Consider the following 21021-nt stretch of genomic DNA (forward strand, 5'->3'; position numbering starts at 1 on the left):
ATTTACCAAAGAAACAGAAAGTAAGAATACAAATTTATATATTCAGAATGCTCCTAAAAAATTACTCTGTTTTGATGATTTAAAGCAGGGTTTCTCAACCTCAGCACTACTAACATTTTGGAGCAGGTAATTCCTTGTCATGGGGGGCTACCCTGTGCACAGTAGGATATTTAACAGCATCCCTGTCTCTAGCCACCAGATGCCAGTAGTGCCCCTTTCCCAGCTGGGACAAACAACAATGTCTCTAGATATCCCCAAATGTTCCCTGGGTGGCAAATTTGCCCTAACTTGAAAACTACTTATTTAAAGTACTAAAATGTCCCAGCAAATTTACTGTAAGTTTATATACACACAGAATATATGCATATTTTATGATATAATTTTAGCATATACTACATTCCTCACAAATCATGGAAGAGAGTTCCTCTATTTTAAAGTTACCAGGCCTTGATTTTAGAAGTAGCAACTTTTGCCTAAGTAGCAAAATTAGGTTCTCATACATTATGTGAGACTTCACATTACGAGAGACTGGGTAAATAACTTTTAGTACATTTTTAAATGTTGTAACTAAAATATTCAACAATAAAAGTGCCACATTTATGAAGACTGACTACCAGAACTAATTACCATCTAGACTTTCTATATAGAATTGCTCAGTCTTATAACCTACATAAAGTCAAATATTTGCTTATGTTGCAAAATCAGATTTTCTCTCTCTTCACCAGACTTTTTTCTGATCCCACAAAAATATAAACAAAACTCATCTATACTATTTCAAAGCTCCATCAAATTTTGACATCACCAAAGACATTTTACAAGGTGTTTACTCTCATCTCTGAGGTCATTAAAGAGAAAGAATTGCTACCATGCAACAAATAATACTGGGATAATTGGGCATAGATTTGCAAAAAAGTAATATTTGATCATATTTCACAATGTTCAAAAAAATAAACTGCAGGTGAAATAAAAAGCTATTTGTAAAACAAAAATAAACCTATAAATTGAAGAATACATTGGAAAATAAATTTATAACAGTGATAGAAGGGAAGACTTCTTAAAATTCAAAACTGAAACTACAAAGGAAAAGGTGACTACAGGAAAACTATAGCAGAAATAACAGTAAAGCAATAGAGAAAAAATACAACTAAAGTAGCAAAGGGTTAATATTCAGAATACATAAAGAACTCATATCCTAAAAATAATAAGAAAAAAATAACCATCCCAAGAGGAAAGGGGGAGACTGGGAAGACACCATAAGCTAGCAATTCAAAAGAGAAAAATAACAAATGAAATGATGTTCCTTTCAATAAACATATGAAAAGACGTTCAATCTTATTAGTAATCATGGGGCGGCATATTAAAACTGAGATACTATTTTCTGTCCAGATGGGCAAAAATTAAAAACGATTGGTAACATAAAATCTGACAAGAGCTGGCAAAACAAGTACACTCATACTATTCATGGGAGTGCAAATTAATACAGTCTTTTAGAAAGGCAGTTTTCATTATCTACTGAAGTTTTAAAAGCATATTCTCTTCAATCTATTTCTAGTTCCCAATGTATACACTAGGGAAATACTAGAATGTGCACGTACAAAAGACATTCAACCCAGCATTTAATGTAAGAGCAAGAAAACTGGCATCATCAGTTCAAAAGAAAATAAATTATGGTATATCAACTATTATGAAATGTAATACTACAGTTAAAAGAATTTCTCTGTTGCACAACATAAATATACTTAACATTACTGAAATGTATACTTAAAAAGTTAAGATCGAAAAAAAATTTCTCTAAGACATACTTTGGAGTGAAAAAAGCTTCTATCCAACTGTATAATATGTACACTAAATAATTTCAAATTACATTATGCACATATTTAAAAAATAAATTTTTTAAAAATCTGGAAAGAGAAAAACCATTAACAGTAATCACGTCTATGGTATTAAAGGAGGGAGTAAATCAAGGAAATTTTGCAGTATTATCTTTGAAAAGACATTTTTTAAGATTTATTCCCTTACCTACAGTGTACCAACTCGCATCTGTTAATTTATTGATAACAGCTTCCTGATATGCACCATCAAGATTCTTCACTTCCACAATAGCTCCAACCTAAAGTATTAAAAAATAGTTAGAAAAACTTTTAGAAGATAAATGAACAAACCCAAAACTGGCTTTTTTTTTTTTTAATTGAGTGCATGGTGGTGAAGAATAAAATAACTACTGGTTTGATGTGTGTTAAGGTGCCAGCAGTTTTGTCCACCACTGTTTCTGTACCATCAGTAAAAATGTCAAGATAGTGAAAAAGGCAAATAATATCTAAGCGTTATTATGAAAATATTTTTGCCTTTACCATCTCCCTAAAAGGGTCTGGGGAATCCCCAAGGGTCCTGAGACCACACTTTGAGAACCACTCTCTGCAAAATTGACTGTTCTTACCCCATATTACCACTCCTCTTTCAAGGACGCTGGGGAAGGGTAGGGACAATCAAGAAATACCTTTGATGGTAATCATATTGAAATATATTAAGTGTATCAAATCAACATGTTGTAGACCTTAAACGTGTTTACACAGTGTTTACATCAATTATATCTCAATAAAGCCGGGGAGAAAAAAGAACAGGGGAGAGAGAGATGTGTGAAGGAAAAAAAAAAAGAAAGAAATATCTTTGAGGTCTCCTTTAGAGTTAAAATGTACCTAATGACAATTACTTAAAATGTTTTCCATCTGATCAAGAAAATAATGATTACATTTTTATGGTCTTTATAACTACATCAAACTAAAAAGCTTCTGCACAACAAAGGAATTCATCAACAAAATGAAAAGGTAACCTACTAAATGTGATAAAATAATTTGCAAATCATATATCTGATAAAGGGTTAATATCCAAAATATATAAAGAACTCAAACAACTCAATAGCAAAAAAGGGGAACAATCTGATTAAAAGATAGGCAGAGGATCTGAATATACATTTTTCCAAAGAAGACACACAGATGGCCAACAGGTACACGAAAAGGTGCTCAACATCACTCATCATCAGGGAAATGCAAATCAAAACCACAATGACACATCACCACATATCTGTTAGAAGGGCTATTACCAAAAAGACAAGAAATAACAAGTGTTGGCAAGGATACGGAGAAAAGGGAAGACCTGTGCACTGCTGGTGGGAATGTAAACTGGTGCAGCCACTACGGAAAACAGTATGGAGGTTCCTCAAAAAATTAAAAACAGAACTACCATACGAACCAGTAATTTCACTTCTGGGTATTTATACAAAGTAAATGAAAACACTAATTTGAAAAAGATATATGCACCCCCATGTTCTCTGCAGCATTATCTACACTAGCCAAGATATGGAAAAAAACCTAAGTGTCCATCGATGGATGAATGGATAAAGAAGATGTGGAGGCGTCTGTGTGTGTATGTATATGTGTATACCATTCCATTCCAAATGTGGAATACCATTCAGCCATAAAAAAAGAACGAAATTTTGCCATTTGCAACAACATGGATAGACCTTGAGGGCATTATCCTAAGCGAAACATTTATCCAAGTGCTGACGCTTTCTATCAGCTAGTAGCTGACAGAAAATATATTAGGGAACAATTCAAAATCTATAGACAAAAATACTTTAACAGTCTTGAGACCAAAATTTAATACATTTTCCTATGTTAAAATCAAAATGGTCCCAAGCCCTAATCACAAAGAAAATTTTAATAAAATAAGAAAAACCAAACAAGCAAAATAAACCAACTATGCCACAATAAGAGGCTGGAGCAGAAGGAGAGAAAGATGACCTGAGAATGAAAGTAGTCACCTTTTCTACCCCTTCGCAACACTGACGATTTTTTTGTATTTGATACCAGCTAGCCTGTGCCAGATGAATAAGGCAGTCAAGCAGTCACGAGCTATGCTGGTGTGAGGCAAAAACACAAACAAGGCATGGGGGTGTATATAAGCTGTAAGCTTATCAGAATTTTGCTTCTTCCATTACTGGCTGTAAGACCTTGGCCAAATTACTTTACCTCCCTTCAGTTTCCTCTTCTGTAAAGAGCTGTTATGAGAATTATCTAAGATAATTATGTGCAAAAAACCTAGCACAGTACTGGCACACACCAGGTGCTAAATAAATGGTGGTTAACATCACATTATAAGTGTACATTTTTTGTCCTTTTGTCCCTGCAAGTGATGAACATGTGCATGTAACATTAAAGATGACACCTACAAAACAGAAATGGTGGAAAATAATTTTTACAAGGCAAGATAAAAAAACAAATTTACAAATGTTAGTCCTCCATAGTACCTCCTATATATGCAAGGTACTAATGCCCTGGGGATCCAATTAAAAGTTTAAAAATCAACCACAAACAAAAAAAGGCAGGTACACACATCTGTCTAATTTTCCAAAAAGTATAGCTTCACCAGTAAAGGATCTTTCTTGCATCTACAAATGTTTCATCAATTCTGTTAGCATTTCTTAAAATTCACCTAGCGGAGGCACTGTCCATTTTCAGACAGTCCAAGGAGCCAAAGAGCATATAGTGGCTACCCACACATTCCCTTCAGTTTGCTCTCTAATAGAAAGTAAAGGAGCATTTCTTTCACTGGCCAATAAGGAAAAACGAATGCCAAGAAATAAAACTCTCTGTACATATGAACATATTCATCACTTACAATTGCCTGATGAGCCTTTAAAAGTCTAAATTTCATTTGCCAGTAGTTGCTCTGAGGGTTTTTTTGTTGTTTTTTTTTCTCACTTTTCACATCATCATGGAACTTACATCACTTAATCCCTAGTTCATCATCTATTAACTCTGGAAAATCCACCGTTTTAGTAAGTGAAACATGGTGAGACCAAAACAGATAAGAAGAGGAAAAGCAGTCAATGGTTCCTTGATGTTCACTTTATTTCTGAATGCAGTTAGCTTTTACTATCATATCGGGTTTTACTGAACAGTAAATCTAGTTTTTTCTACTAGTCTATTTAGAGAGAATCACATATTTATCAACTCAATAACAAAAATAGCTGATGAATTAAAAAGAAATGACTGAGTATTTAATGTTTCCCATTGAAGCATTAGAATAATAATGAATAAATAAATGAATTACCTTTAGTGGGCCCTTTATATGGTCATCCTGAACTTCCACTGTTGAGGAATCATGCCTAAATGTTACCTAGAGATTATACATTTAATTAGCCACCAAAAAAAAAAAATCAAACAACACAAGTTCATCAATGCATGAATTCATTGTTTTTTCTTTTTTAAAGATTGGCACCTGAGCTAACAACTGTTGCCAAATTTTTTTTTCTGCTTTTTCTCCCCAAATCCTGCCAGCACATAGTTGTATATTTTAGCTGTGGGTCCTTCTAGTTGTGGCATGTGGGATGTCGCCTCCACATGGCCTGATAAGCGGTGCCATGTACGCACCCAGGATCCAAACCAGTGAAACCGTGGGCCACTGAATCGGAGGGTGCAAACTTAACCACTCGGCCACGGTGCCAGCCCCGAATTCATTTTTATTACAAGTAATCTAAACAAACAGCTACTTAGTTTATACAAGATCTCAATCCCTAACTAGATTAACTGAAAGATTTATTTTTTAATCCGACAACTTCCTAGACTAAATTACTTAATGTTTCACATATTATACTTCATTCAATACTATTAGTTATTAGGTCAGTTGTGTAATTTCTTTCCCTGAAAAATGAGGGAAAAAGAGGCAGAGTTTTTCAGGTATTAGGTACTACAACACTTTGTGAAGGCCTAACTTAATAATAAGCAGTAGCAACAAACATTTACTGAGAGCCAAGCATCAGGCTCAAGCATCAAACATATAATCTTCAGAACAACCTTATTAGGTAGGTATCATTATTCACATTTTATTGATAAGAAAACTGAGGAACAGAAAGTCTAAGAAACTGGTCCAAGATGACAGAACTAGTACATGGTGGAGCTGAGATTCAAACTCAGGCAGTCTAGCTCCAGAACTTTACTGTACTCTCTGTATCAGTGTAGAAATCAGAAAACCAAAAACCAGACGTGAGCAGAGTAAGTTAAAATAAAGGTTCAATTAGTTGGTGAAAAACAAGGTAGCTTCCAGTATCCAGTACAGAAAAAGTTGTTTTCCCTATACAAAGCAAACCTGAACCATTAACATGGTTAATGTTAATGGATGTGTGTGGTAATCAGTTTAGTTAATAGGCTCACAAACCAGCTATGAAAGAACACGTCCTGTACTCACAGCATCCTAGGCATTTCTGTCTCACACAAAAGCACTACCATGCTTTACTTAAATCATGTGTTTAGGTATCTGCACCATTCATTTAGACTGTAAGCCACTTAGGGATGGGGACCAGAACTTAACACTAGAGTTTCAATACCTAATATAGTGCTTAGCACATAGTAAATGCTCAATCAATGAAAACAGATGGGGAAGATGTGTATCAACAAAGTTTTGAAAATTTTATTAACGTTGAATCATAGAATATACTATCACATCTGTTGAGAAAAATCATTAACTTTGAATCATACAGATTTTTAGAGCAACCAAAAAAATTAACAGTAAGTTTTAGATATCCATTATTTATAAGGCACAAGGTATTGGTACTCTCTGTTACCAACAGAGACAGAAGAGACTAACGGTTTTCTTCCTTTTATTAATAGCAAGAAATGGCTGGACCACTACATGTCATTTAGCTGGTTCATTCATTACAAAATACCCAGCTGAGACTGCAAAGTCAGGGCCAGCCTGTGCTCTGCAGACCAAAGCACAGGCCATAGAGTAACACTGCTGGGGCCCAAAGGGAACACCTTTTTCTAACAGGCACAAAAGTGCTTATCTGTATGCCAAGCTCTGCTAACAAGGCTCTCCACCAGGAGGGAGGGCTTTTTGTCTAATTCACACTAGAGTGTTACACATGCTAGCAGTAGCCCTGTCTGGAAAAGTGAGAAAACTGATAAAAAGCTTTCTCTTCATCTCTAAGATAATAGTGGCAAAAAAATGAGTGCTCAGGGAACACTAGTGTGAGAAATCAGAACAGGAAATGCCACTGTAAGAACTTATAAGAGTACTCGCATAATCAAATCACAAAAGAATTCACAGGCACCAAACATGTGAAAACTGAAGGTAGGGTGGGGCCAAGAGTAGCATCCTACAGGCTTACAGCTAATTTAAAGACCTTATCACAACGGTTCTTAACTAGGAGTGTAAGTTAGAATCACCCAGGAAGCTTTTTCCAACACATACATGAATAAGGAAGAAACCTACACATATAAACATGGAAAAAGCTCCAGAAGAGACTCTGATACTCTCCACTGGAAGTACCATACCTCTATGGCCTCTTTAACTGGTGACATTCAAACCAATGTTTTACAGGGTATTTGTTAATCTCGGTTATAAATCCCTTGAGGACAGAAATGAGGTCATTCTCATATCCTCATCCTCCTCCTCACCTACGAGTACCCTGCACAGTTTGCCACTCAATAAATAACTGATAACTAAATAAATAACTTCAAATATTGCACTTGTCTCATATTTTGCACCACTGATAATATACTAAAATATAAACAATTACATTTCTTTTTCTGCATTATCTGAGACAAAACAAGTATTTCAGAAAGATTTTTCAACAAAGATAGAGGATAAAAAACGAGATCTACCATATTTCACTGTTATCTAAGACTATCAATTACAAATTACATCACTATTTCATGGTTAAAATGGGGTGGGGTGTCTTAAAATTGGTAAGTAATTCCCATTCTGCCATTAATTTGTATAATGGCCTTGGAGTAATCACCAACTCTTTACAAGTCTCATTCTTCTTACAATAAAATTAAGGAATTAAAGGGGCCAGTGTAGTGGCATACTGGTTCAGTTCGTACATTCCGCTTCAGCGGCCTGGGGTTCGCAGGTTTGGATCCTGGGTGTGGACCTATGCACCGCTTATCAAGCCATGCTGCGGCAGGTGTCCCACATATAAAGTAGAGGAAGATGGGCACAGATGTTAGCTCAGGGCCAATCTTGCTCAGCAAAAAAAGGAGGATTGGCGGCAGATGTTAACTCAGGGCTTAATCTTCCTCAAAAAGAAAAAAAAAAAGGAGGAAAATAATCAAGAAATTAAACTACATGATTTCTAAGGTACTTTCTACCTCTAAAAGGCTAACAAAGCAAACAACACCAAGTCTGTAGTGAAATGGCATTCAAAATACCAACTTTGATAATTTGATTTCATTCCAATTATTGGGATACTTTAAAATCACAAATAACGCTTTGTTTTCAGGTATTTTTACAATCATTACTTCTAGAAACTAAACTCATCTGGCAGGAAAAAAAGTCTTAAATACACTCACCAAATAAAAGTTTAAATATCAAATACTGAACATATAATGTGTAAAATCTACATATACTGTACCTTGACTTTGACAAGTCTTTTTGCTGTCTTGATCTTGGCTTCACAAAAGGCTCCTCTGTATTTAGCACTCACATCAGTGCCCACTGTCAAATAAGGAGGCTCATCAAGGGCCTAAAAACGCAAACAAATAGAATTAGATTTAAACTCTCTAATTCCTTCCCACAATCAGATCTCAGAATGGCAGATCTAATCCTGTTATAGCTATAAAGTTGTAACAGTTGAATGCATTTAACAAGAATAATCTATAAAACACTCTAACTTAAAAATAAATAAAATATGTATCATAAAGCCTACTTAAATGTACTAAATGTACATCATATAAAATATAAAGGCATCTTTATACTCTCTACAAAGTACATATGGTCCATGATATGAATTAGCTCAATCTCAAATATATCATTCCATCCGCTGCTCCATCTACCCATTCATTCAAATATTTATTTACTATATGACCACTTAAAGAGAATGCAGATCTCAAAGCTCAAAGGCTGACAAAATTTCCCTTAACATTTAGGCTATATCTTGGCAGCCTCCCAAATTCAAAATAGCTGTGTTATATCCCTATCTAGACAATTCTAAAGTAGAATAGCATAAAAGGTGGGAGAGGATTACCTGTATTCAAACTATTGGTGAAAACTCTATGAAGAAATCCAGTCTCAAATAAAAATTAGCCAAAACGTCTCAAATGCTTTGGCCTGAGTTCATTGTTTATTTACCCTCCTAAGTTAAATAATATTTTGCTTCCTCATTTGTGATTTAGTTTTTAATAGTCCTAATCTAACTGCTTGGACTTTTTACAATCAGGTACACTTCTGCATAGAATCTATATTTCTAAGGAGTCCTGCTTATACTAATCAATTCCATAGTCAAAGGCGGATTATGTACTAAATAGCTTTTCCCAAAGTGTTTTACAAGAAATACTAACATCCCAAGATGCTCCACCAAAAAGAAGAGGAGGAGGGAGTTTGGGAAAATCAGTTTACTGACTGAATTCCCACTCTGCCTCATCATTTCCCAATCCACTTGTCCAAAGAACCCTTTTTTTCTATTAACATTCTATAGAAATTCCATAGAACATAAGGTGGAAAATGCTGTTCTACAGCAATGAATAAAGAAAATATCAATTTCATTTGGATCTTAAAGTAAATTCACTCCTAACGGTTGCGGCTAATACACATAGGAGTGACCTATCTCCAAAGAAAAACTTCTAATGCAATAACAAAAGTGCCCATAATTGTATCAAATAATTTTAATAACTTTTTTTAAAGGCAGGGAGGTATCACACAAACCAAGACAAGGGTGCTACAACTAAAAATATCAGGCCAACTTCCTTAACGGCCATTTGCCTTTCATTCTATGTCTTTCATGAAAAGTATTTAAAAAAACAACTCAAAACACACGAAGAAAATCATTTTTAAAATCTACTTAGGGGGGCCGGGCCTGTGGCCGAGTGGTTAAGTTCACACACTCTGCTTCAGTGGCCCGGGGTTTCACCAATTCGGATCCTGGGCGCGGACATGGCACCACTCATCAGGCCATGCTGAGGTGGCATCCCACACGCCACAACTAGAAGGACTCACAACTAAAAATATACAACTGTGTATAGGGGGCGCTTTGGGAAGAAAAAGAAAACATAAAAATCTTAAAAAAAAAAATCTTAGGAAAATGCCTATATTTCAATGCATTTATGCCATAACAGAAGTGCACCTTCATAGAAAGATAATCTTTTCTGCATTACTACTTTTTAAGTTTGTTGATATTATTAATTAACTACAACTTTATAACCGTGTACTATTCTTGCACCTAAAGTTAATAAATGCATTTCTACTTGATCTACCAGGCTTATCCCTCTTAAAATATCGTTTTTCTTGGTTAAAATTTTGGCTAAGTTCCAAACAAGCTAGTGGCTTCCTTTTAGCAAGAATATGAAAAGGATTCACAGCACTTCACTCAGAAACTTTAAGAAAATTTCAGAAAGACACTAAATTCACTTGGTGGTTCAACTGGTATTGTATGTTAATCCTAGAAAAGCCCAAATGGTTGGGCAGTCTTCATGACCACAGGCTCGCTACTCTCCACAACTTGTAACCTCTCCCATTAACAATCCTGCCTTACTAGCCATTAAAATTTTATTTTCACAAAGAAATAATATAGTTAAAATAAATGAAAACTGATGAAGAACCAGAAATTGTGAAAGGTAGAAAAGAACGAAAAATCAACTAAAAGTTGCACATTTGTGCCTACTCAGAAACAAATAAATATTTAAGAAGTGATACTCATTTTAGATATTTTTATTACAGAGAATTCTGAATAAAAGAGGGAATAGAAAAGTAATATATTTACACTACTACTATGCAGAAACCCATTTACATATTCTTTTCATTACAATTCATATTAAACACTGGCAACAGTCCAACTACAGCAAACTATTATAAATATGTTTACTGAGCAGATTTATTCAACTTGAATTTGAGAGAGGGATTCCCCCCCCAAACTAAGCCCATTCCACATCCTTACCAACATGAAAATCCATATTGACAGAAAAGAGCAATAATTACCTAAATATTGTGGGGGCAAATTATTATTTTGAAGGGTAATATTTTCCTTCCTTCACGCTAGAACACATGAAAGGAATTAGCAAGGCATATAAAGAAAATATCTATTAGAAAAACATTTGCAAAGGGAATCTGAAGTCTAATAAAAACCTGCTAAAATTGAAATACACAGAACAGTGTTAATTTGTTAAAAAGAGTATAGAAAAAGCAAAAATCTATGTTCTGATCTCACTTCTGCCTCTTTTTTTCTTGGATCATCTTAGATAAGTTACTTTTCTGTTCCTAAATTCTCATCATTAGATGAATATAATAATTTGAATTCTGTATACATTTGTTTAAACAAGCCTGTATCAAAGCATCGATTGGGCTTACAAAAATGATCAGAATGGGATACTTTGAGACATATAATCATCTAGAAGTAAAACTATGCTAATCAAAATATAAATGAGAATTTCTACAGAAAAACAAATGAAATCCATAACCTATATGGTCCGATCTGTACATGTAATTCTAGCAGGGCATAAATTATCACTCTATCATTAGCATAACGTGAGGTAATAAAGCAGACTAATAGCATAAGCTTTCAAAGCAGAAAGACAAGGTCCTGATCCCAGCTCTATTCCTTATACTAACCAGATGAGTTTTTGAGGATCTACTGAACTTAAAAGCTTTAGTTTCCACATCAGAAAAATAGGGTCAATATTAGAAAGCACTCACTTATGATGCCTGAAGTATTTAGCTATTAACAATTACTTTTAATATTATGAAAAACACTCAATGTGGGCTAACAAGTCATTAAACCAATATAAATTGAGGTTTGGTACCCCCTCCTTTTAAATGATTGCTCATCATAAGGAAATGCAAACTGAAAGTTAAACTACTTTCCTCACTTTTTCAACTATGTCAATACTCCTGAGAATATAATTACTTTTCAGTTCTAATGAGAAAATAACACAGGGTATTTGGTAATATGTGTATGTCTTTAAAATGTTATACTTCTATTTCTAGGAATGCAGAAATAATCAAGGATATATATGTTATATGCTATATACAGAAAAAACATAATAATAACGACACAAACATTAACCTATGGGAAAGGTAGTAGAATGGAGGTCTATGTGTGTCAAAATATTTTATTCAAAGGAAGTCTTCTTGTTTTTAAAAAAAGGTTCCTTTTCTGTTTTTTACAGTTGGCATTGATTTGCTTTTTAAAATGTATACTAAGGAACATGTCAAACATATACAAAAGAAGATAGAACTGTATAATAAATCCCCCATATACTCATAATCTGGCTCCCACAATTATCAACTTGGACAATTTTGTCTCATCTATACCCCTACCCATTCCTCCCAAAACCTGATTATTTTGAAGGAAAGTCCAGATATTATATCATTTCATGCGAACAATAAAAAGTACTATAACCTGTAACAACCGGGATTATAGGTTACTTTATTAATACTTTTCTGTATTCTCCAATGTATTTGGAAGGACTATATAAATGAGAGTCAGTATAATAAGGTGATTAAGAGCACAGGCACTTGAATTAGATGCTTAGGTTCAAATCTACCACTTAGTAGCTAGGTGACCTTGGGCTAGGACCTCTGTGCCTCAGGATATATTAACAGTGACTATCTCACAAGGATGAGGATTGAAATGCTACAAGTAAAGGGGTCAGAGCAGGGCCCAGCATACAGTGCCAAATAAAGGCTGTTACTATTACTTAGTCATCTGGGGGAAAACTGTGAATTAAAAAAAATTTTAAGTCTTATACAAAAGAGATCCCACATAAATAGAGCAGATGCCAATACAACTGTGTAAATATATATGGAGGGGGAAGAAGTGTTTAATAATAAACAATAATAATAATAATTAATATTGTCCCCCTTGTTCAATTCAGAAATAAAGTAATCACGTTGAATTCTAGCAGCAAGAGAGGTTAAAGTGTTGGTAGGGATGTTCCACAAGAAAGTGTATCGCAACCCTTTAGTGTGGAAGAAAGGCAACCAAGAATATAGACCTCTTCTGAGGCTACTGAACTTTGGTCCAACATAGAGATATTCAAAGAATTATGTCAGCAAGTTAACTAAGATTCCTTTGACCAACACCAATCCTGTTAGGTATCATGTATACAACCAGAAAAATACTCTTACCTTCTCTTTTTGCTCTGCTTCTCTGATTTTGGTCAACAATATGGACCATCTCAGATGATAAAATAAAACATTTTTATGTAGCATCTCCATACCAAAAAGGAAATTAAACTACTAAATTATCATCCCTTTGTTTAGCAAACACAACAGTCTTCTAGTTGTCAAAGCAACAGCTACCTCACAGTTATCCAGCATTGCTTAAGTAATTATTTTTCTAGTCAATCTACCAAATGCCCGTTTAACTGGCACCTAAAAAAACATTGAATTCCACAGGAACACTAAAAAGAATAAGCAATTTTTAAATTAGCTATTGGTGGATAACAATTCGTCAAGAAGCCAAAATGCCAGGCAAATACATAAGTGCCCAAATGAATCAACAGTGATCTTTAATGCGCCTTGGACTGCACTACACCAAATATACAAAAAAATTTTAGAAAGACAGTAGTTGAATCAATTCTCCAAATGGTTGACTAGTGTTGACACTGCCTAGGAAATATCCAGTTATTAAAGATCTATTTCTAAAAAAGCAAAACATGCTGAATGACATTTTATTGAGGTAGTCTCTTAAAAAGAGTAAGCATTCAAAATGGTTACTAAGGCAATGCCAATCCAGCCAAGAGAATCATAAAACAAGAGTATCAAATTTGATGCTAAAATCCTCAGTAAATAAGTGTACTTAAACACAATGTGACAATAAATCTATGAAAACAACCTTTCGTACACAACAATCTCAAACAGGCATTAATAATAGAGATAATTCCAACAGATGAATGAATGAAAAATATTCACACCTATATACCAAGGGGTATATCACTTAAAAACAGCTTAAAATTAAAATGCCTAATTTTGAGGACATACAAAAAAAAAAAAAAGAAAGAGTACATTGAGGAAATAAGACTGCACAACCTAACTCTAAAATCTCCTCCGGGGCCATTTCCTCTCTTCCTTTTCATGTGGTACTAAGGACATGGGGTAGTGAGGGGTAAGGGTTGGGGAGGCACAAGAGGTAAGGAGCAGATGCTTGAGTATACAAGGCAGTGAAGAGGAGATTAGGAGAGCCACATGGAAGCACAGGCAGACCCTGTGGCTGAGGACATGGTGAAAGCTGAGTATGGACAGAGGAAAAGAGCAGTATACTTGGAAGATTTGTTACACTGACCAAATAAGTGAACTGATGGAATCAAATAAGTAAATATACTGAGGATAGTGGGGCCATATTTCTCACTGCCAAAGAAATTTAAAATTAAGGAAGAGGAAAGGCTATGAAGAAGTCTAAGGTACTGAACTGGAATTAGAAATAAGAATTCATTTGTGTATTTTATATATATATATTTATGTAAAAGAACAGTACAGATGTAGATGTGTATATGCATATATATTTGTATGTGCCTGTGTGTGTGCACATATATACATTCATATATTTTCCTAACTCTGTCCACCAAGAAGGCCTAAGAGCAACTGACAGTCCAGTAACAAAAAGAATACCAACGGCCTACATCTTAATGTCTAAATCCCAACCTACCTTAAAAAGAACCAGGGATCCTTGGAGAAACAGCTGATTTCAAAGCTGGGCAGGAATAATACAAGAAGAATCTGAAACATCTTGTGCCAGAAAGTAAGGAAACGCTCAATGAATGATAAGGACATTTCAAAGGGACACAGAAGCCACCTTGAGGGGGATCCTACTGGTCAAATTTGGGAAACTTTGAACATCAAAATAAATACTCATTGTCCTATTATCCTGTCAGGGATGTACAGGTATGTCAAAACAGATTGACTTAAGATGTGTGTATTCCACTATAAGGAAATCATACCTCAGCTTAAAAAATTAATGATAATAACAAATTACAACCCATTCAATAAAACTTGTGGCATCCGTGAGTCCATCCTGACAAATGAATGAATGATAAATAAATAAGTAAATGCAAAAAGGGGAAAGCTCTTCCTTACAGTAAGAGGTTAATAAATGTAGTAGGAATGATGGAAATAGAGAATCATCTTTTGGCAACCATCATAAAGGTGACTGATTCATATAGTCATCAAGAGATGCTAAACTGATGAGTGCAGGCTTGATGAAGAACAGGCTATTGGCATAATCCTGGAATACTACTCAATTATTAGTGGTGGAATGAAGTGATGTACTGAGAACAAAAGAGCATTCTTTCTGTGGTATACCTGCCAAGAATGACTTTGATAATGAGAAAAGTTAGACAGACCCAAGTTGAAGTTATACTACAGAATGTAAGGTCTGTATTCCTCAAAATTCTAAAGGATATGAAATATAGGAAAAACTAGGAACCAGTTTTAGATTGAAATAGTCTGAAGAGACATGATAAGCAAATGCAACATGTATTCCCGGATAGAGTATGAACTCAGAAAGGAAAAAGAGACATTATTAGGAGAGTTGCTGAAATCTGAAAGGGTCTGTGGTTAGGATGGTAGTATTATACCAATACTGATTACTTGATTTAGAGAGGTAAATGCAGGGTAGGTAGAAGAGTGCCCTTTCTGTTGGGAATTACACACTGGAGTATTTAGGAGTGACAGGACATCATGTCTGCAGCTTGCTCTCAGAAAGTTTAAAGATAATAACAATGGGTACATGTACACGTATACATACATACAGATTATATGAACTCTTGGTACTACAAATTTGAAATTATTTGAAAATAAATTATTTCTTAAAGCAGTATATATTTACTGGGCTTTCTTATAGGAACTGCTCATTTATGTCTTTCTGAGTTACTTTTTTTAACTGGATTGTAAAAGTTCTTGCATATTAAAAAAAAAATCAACCCTTCCCCTCAAACACAAAAAATCTTCTCTGGATCTCTGAAGAAATTAAAGAAGATATCAAATATATCTGGAGACAAATGAAAATGAAAATATGCCATACCAACTCATTTGGGATGCAGCAAAAGTGGTCCTAAGAGGGAAATTCATTGCAATACAGGCTCACCTCAATAAACAAGAAAAATCTCAGATAAGCAATCTTAAACGACACCTAATAGAACTAGAAAAAGAAGAATAAACAAAGCCCAAAGTCATTAGAAGGAGGGAAATAATAAAAATTAGAGCAGAAACAAATGAAATTGAAACAAAAAGGACAGCAGAACGGATCAATAAACAAAGAGTTGGTTCTCTGAAAAACGAAACAAAATTGACAAACCCTTAGCCAGGCTCACTAAGAAAAAGACAGAAAGAAGACTCAAATAAAATCAGAAATGAGAGAGGAGAAATCACAATGGATACCACAGAAATAAAAAAGATCATAAGAGAATACTACGAAAAACTATATGCCAACAAATTAAACAACCTAGAAGAAATGGATAAATTCTTAGACTCTTATAACCTCCCAAAACTGAAGCAGGAAGAAATAGAGAATCTGAATAGACCAATCACAAGTAAAGAAATAGAAACAGTAATCAAAAACCTCCCCAAAAATCAAAGTCCAGGACCAGACAGCTCCTCTGGAGAATTCTACCAAACATTCAAAGATTTAATACCTATCCTTCTCAAACTATTCCACAAAATTGAGGAAGATGGGGCACTCCCTAACACATGCTATGAAGCCAACATCACCCTGATCCCAAAACCATACAAGGACAACACAAAGAAGGAAAACTACAGGCCAATATCACTGATGAACATAGATGTAAAAATCCTCCACAAAATTTTGGCAAACCGAATGCAGCAATACATTACAAAGATTATACACCATGATCAAGTGGGATTTATACCAGGGACACAGGGATGGTTCAACATCTGCATGTCAATCAACGTGATACACTACACATTAACAAAATGAGAAACAAAAACCACATGATCATCTCAATAGATGCAGAGAAAGCATTCGACAAGATCCAACACCCATTTATGATAAAAACTCTCAATAAAATGGGTATAGAAGGAAAGTACCTCAACATAATAAAGGCCATATATGACAAACCCACAGCCAACATCATACTCAATGGGCAAAAACTGAAAGCCATCCCTCTGAGAACAGGGACAAGACAAGGGTGTCCGTTCTCACCACTCTTATTCAACAGAGTACTGGAGGTTTTGGCCAGAGCAATTCAGCAGGAAAAAGAAATAAAAGGATTCCAAATAGGCAGTGAAGAAGTGAAACTCTTGCTGTTTGGAGATGACATGATCTTATATATAGAAAACCCCAAAGAATCTATTGAAAAACCATTAGAAATAAGCAACAACTACAGCAAAGTTGCAGGGTATAAAATCAACTTACATAAATCAGTAGCATTTCTATACTCTAACAACGAACTAAGAGAAAAAGATCTCAAGAACACAATCACATTCACAACTGCAACAAAAAGAATAAAATACCTTGGGATAAACTTAACCAAGGAAGTGAAAGACCTATACAACAAAAACTACAAGACTTTCCTGAAAGAAACTGATGACAACATAAGGAGATGGAAAGACATTCCATGTACATGGATTGGAAGAATAAACATAGTTAAAATCCATACTACCTAAAGCAATCTACAGATTCAACGCCATCCCAATGAGAATCCCAATGACAGTCTTTACAGAAATTGAACAAAGAATCCTAAAATTCATATGGGGCAACAAAAGACCCTGAATTGCTAAAGCAATCCTGAGAAAAAAGAACACAGCTGGAGGCATCACAGTCCCTGACTTCAAAACATACTACAAAGCTACAGTAATCAAAACAGCATGGTACTGGTACAAAAACAGGTCCAGAGATCCATGGAACAGAATTGAAAGCCCAGAAATAAAACCACACATCTATGGACAGCTAACCTCCACAAAGGAGTTGAGGCCATATAATGGAGAAAAGAAAGTCTCTTCAACAAATAGTGTTGGGAAAACTGGACAGCCACATGTAAAAGAATGAAAATTGACCATTCTTTTTCACCATCACAAAAATAAACTCAAAATGGATCAAAGACCTAAAGACTAGACCTGAAACCATAAGGCTTCTAGAAGAAAACATAGGTAGTACACTCTTTGACATCAGTATCAAAAGGATCTTTTCAGACACCATGTCTTCTCAGACAAGGGAAACAACAGAAAGAATAAACAAATGGGACTTAATCAGACTAAAGAGCTTCTTCAAGGCAAGGGAAAACAGGATTGAAACAAGAAAACAACCCACTAATTGGGAAAAAATATTTACAAGTTATATATCCAGCAAAGGGTTAATCTCCATAATATATAAAGAACTCACACAACTCAACAACAAAAAATCAAACACTGGGCGGGGGACATGAATAGACATTTCTCCAAAGAAGATATATGGATGGCCAACAGACACATGAAAAGATGCTCATCATCACTAATCATCAGGGAAATGCAAATCAAAACTACACTAAGATATCATCTTATACCTGTCAGAATGGCAAAAATAAACAAAACAAAAAGTGACATATGTTGGAGAGGTTGTGGAGAAAAAGGAACCCTCATACACTGTTGGTGGGAATGCAAAATGGTGCAGCCACTATAGAAAACAGTATGGAGATTTCTCAAAAAATTAAAAATAGAAATACCATATGACCCAGCCATCCCACTACTGGGTATCTATCCAAAGAACTTGAAATCAGCAATTCCAAAAGTCCCATGCACCTCTATGTTCACTGCAGCATTATTTACAATAGCCAAGACGTGGAAGCAACCTAAGTGCCCATATCAACTGATGACTGGATAAAGAAGATATGGTGTGTGTGTACACACACACACACACACACACACACACACACACACACTATGGAATACTACTCAGCCATAAAAAAGGATAAAATAGTCCCATTCACAACAACATGGATGGAACTTGAGGGTATGTTAAACGAAAAAAGCCAGACAGAGAAAGACGAACTCTGTATGACTCCACTAATAGGTGGAAGTTAAACACGTAGACAAAGAGACTGATTGGTGGTTATCAGAGGAAAGGCGGGGAGGGGAGGTGGGCACAAAGGGTGAAGTGGTGCACCTACAACATGACTGACAATAATGTACAAGTGAAATTTCACAAGGTTGTAAACTATCATAATCTTATTAAAAAGTAAAAAAAAAAAAAGACTGGGATTGGGCAGGCTTTGAGTCATTTCAAAAAATGGAAATAAAGATTAAAAAGGCATGATTAAAAAAAAAATTTGTGGATACTATCTCTATTTCCTAACATCCTTCCTAAAATTTAAGTTACTTTAGTTGATGGAACCACAAATCACTTACAAAATAAATTTTAGACCCACATCTATTAACCAGAGAGATACCTGCTTATTCACAGATATTAACACAGGGCTATCTGCATATTCCTGGAAACTTAAATAACTCAAAATAGACATTCTAACCAGAATGTTCATCTTCAGCAAAGAGGTAAGAGAAAGATACATTGGGAAGGACATTTATTAAGTGCCTACTGTATTTAAGAAATTATTCTACCTGCCAAAAAAAACCCAAAGGCATTTTCCTCATATAACACAAAGGTAGCCAACTTATTTTGCCCTCCTAAGAGGTTAATCTTATTTGTTACCTTGCTAGCAAGGTTGAAAGCTTATTCAAATGCAAATGATTCACCTTTAGAGTAACATGACTCTAAGAACATACCATGCTTATTTACGATATTTAAACTGAATTACAAAGAGAAATTACAAAGAGAATTACAAAGAGAAATCATAAACTGGCAGTGTTATGATCTGTATCTATCTGAGCATCTTAGTAATATCTACTGGCATGAAACAGAAGGCAATAAGTAGAACATTCTGAAATGTCACAAGATAAGTCACTAAGGATGTATTTAAAGAACATTTTCTAAGAGTTTGCTTGATTACCAAAAATAATAATAATCCTTAAAACTACCCATCAACTAGGTTTTTTTTAGATGACTTGAAAATAACAGTATTACATTTTTGTTTTATTACTAATAAAAACAATAGCAGAAAGCTAAAGGGAAAAAGTCAGATCAGCAGAAGCATCTTTCTTAGAGATGAATTGTTAGAATTCCATTCCAGATATTCTTCCCTGGCAAAATAATTAAACAGATCGATAGATGATAGTTTGATTAACTACTCCTACTTCATTGTAAATTTTTATTTTTCATTTAATAAAGGCTGCATGTTCTTCCATACCTTAAATGTGATTCTATAAAGTGATTGCTAATTGCTACACAGTCGTACCTGTGATGTAGCTGCCTTCATGTACCTATTTCTTCATGACTGCAGAAACAGGGAGATAGGAGGGGGAAATTAAGAAAAAGAGGAAATAGAGGATGGCAAGGAGGTAGGAGTAAAGACAGGTGGACGGTAGAGAGCAGAAGTAGAGAGAATAATGAGGAAGCAAATCCTGTGGACTTGTGGTTTGGGTCTTGGTTCACTAGCAAACCATCTATTTGTTATCTGATTTCAGAGTGGTGGTTGTCTACATGAAATGCTCAATGTACACATTAAGACCTGGGAAAATCCGAAAATTCTCTAGCTTTGGAACAAGAGAGATTGCTATTCATCTACTTGATAACTTTCTGTCTTGGGGTATGTCACCTCACTACTTTGATCTGTGGTTTCCTCTGTGTAGAATGGGGATTTATCTTGTAGGGTGCTTGTAAATTTTAAATTAAATTAGGTAGCATATTTAGAATCTTTAGGAGACTGACAGGTCCTGGGTAAGCACTCAGCAAATATTAGATTAAATATGAAATTGCTATTTTTCTAGATCACAAAAGGTCAAATATTGTCAATTTTATATGGTTCAACCTAACAGTGATTTTTCTCCTTTTCTTTTAAGCAGGTGGGACACCCCAGACACCTCACAGTACAGTCCTACTCCAAACAATCAGCTCAGACCCTGCACCTGCTCTATTGCCCACAAGCAAGACCCAACTTTGCACTACTTATCACTCAGGGGCCCACAGGACTCCATCTATAC

General features: G+C 35.0%; 1 protein-coding gene across 6 annotated transcripts in view; it reads right to left on the reverse strand.

Annotated features, from left to right (window-relative positions):
- ARID4B (AT-rich interaction domain 4B) overlaps positions 1-21021 on the reverse strand; it is a 148843-nt gene that overhangs the window by 76628 nt on the left and 51194 nt on the right. For all 6 annotated transcript variants that reach the window (XR_006887387.1, XM_046652159.1, XM_046652161.1 and 3 more), the window contains exons 3-5: positions 8417-8527; positions 5113-5178; positions 2020-2110 (exon numbers count right to left, since the gene is read on the reverse strand). Coding sequence is in view for 5 of the 6 variants with exons in the window: in XM_046652159.1 (XP_046508115.1) it covers positions 2020-2110; positions 5113-5178; positions 8417-8527 (268 nt within the window). In the remaining variant the exon portion in view is untranslated. The remainder of the gene's footprint in view (positions 1-2019; positions 2111-5112; positions 5179-8416; positions 8528-21021) is intronic.

Source organism: Equus quagga, chromosome 2, assembly GCF_021613505.1.
Source record: "Equus quagga isolate Etosha38 chromosome 2, UCLA_HA_Equagga_1.0, whole genome shotgun sequence".
NCBI classification, from domain to species: domain Eukaryota; kingdom Metazoa; phylum Chordata; class Mammalia; order Perissodactyla; family Equidae; genus Equus; species Equus quagga.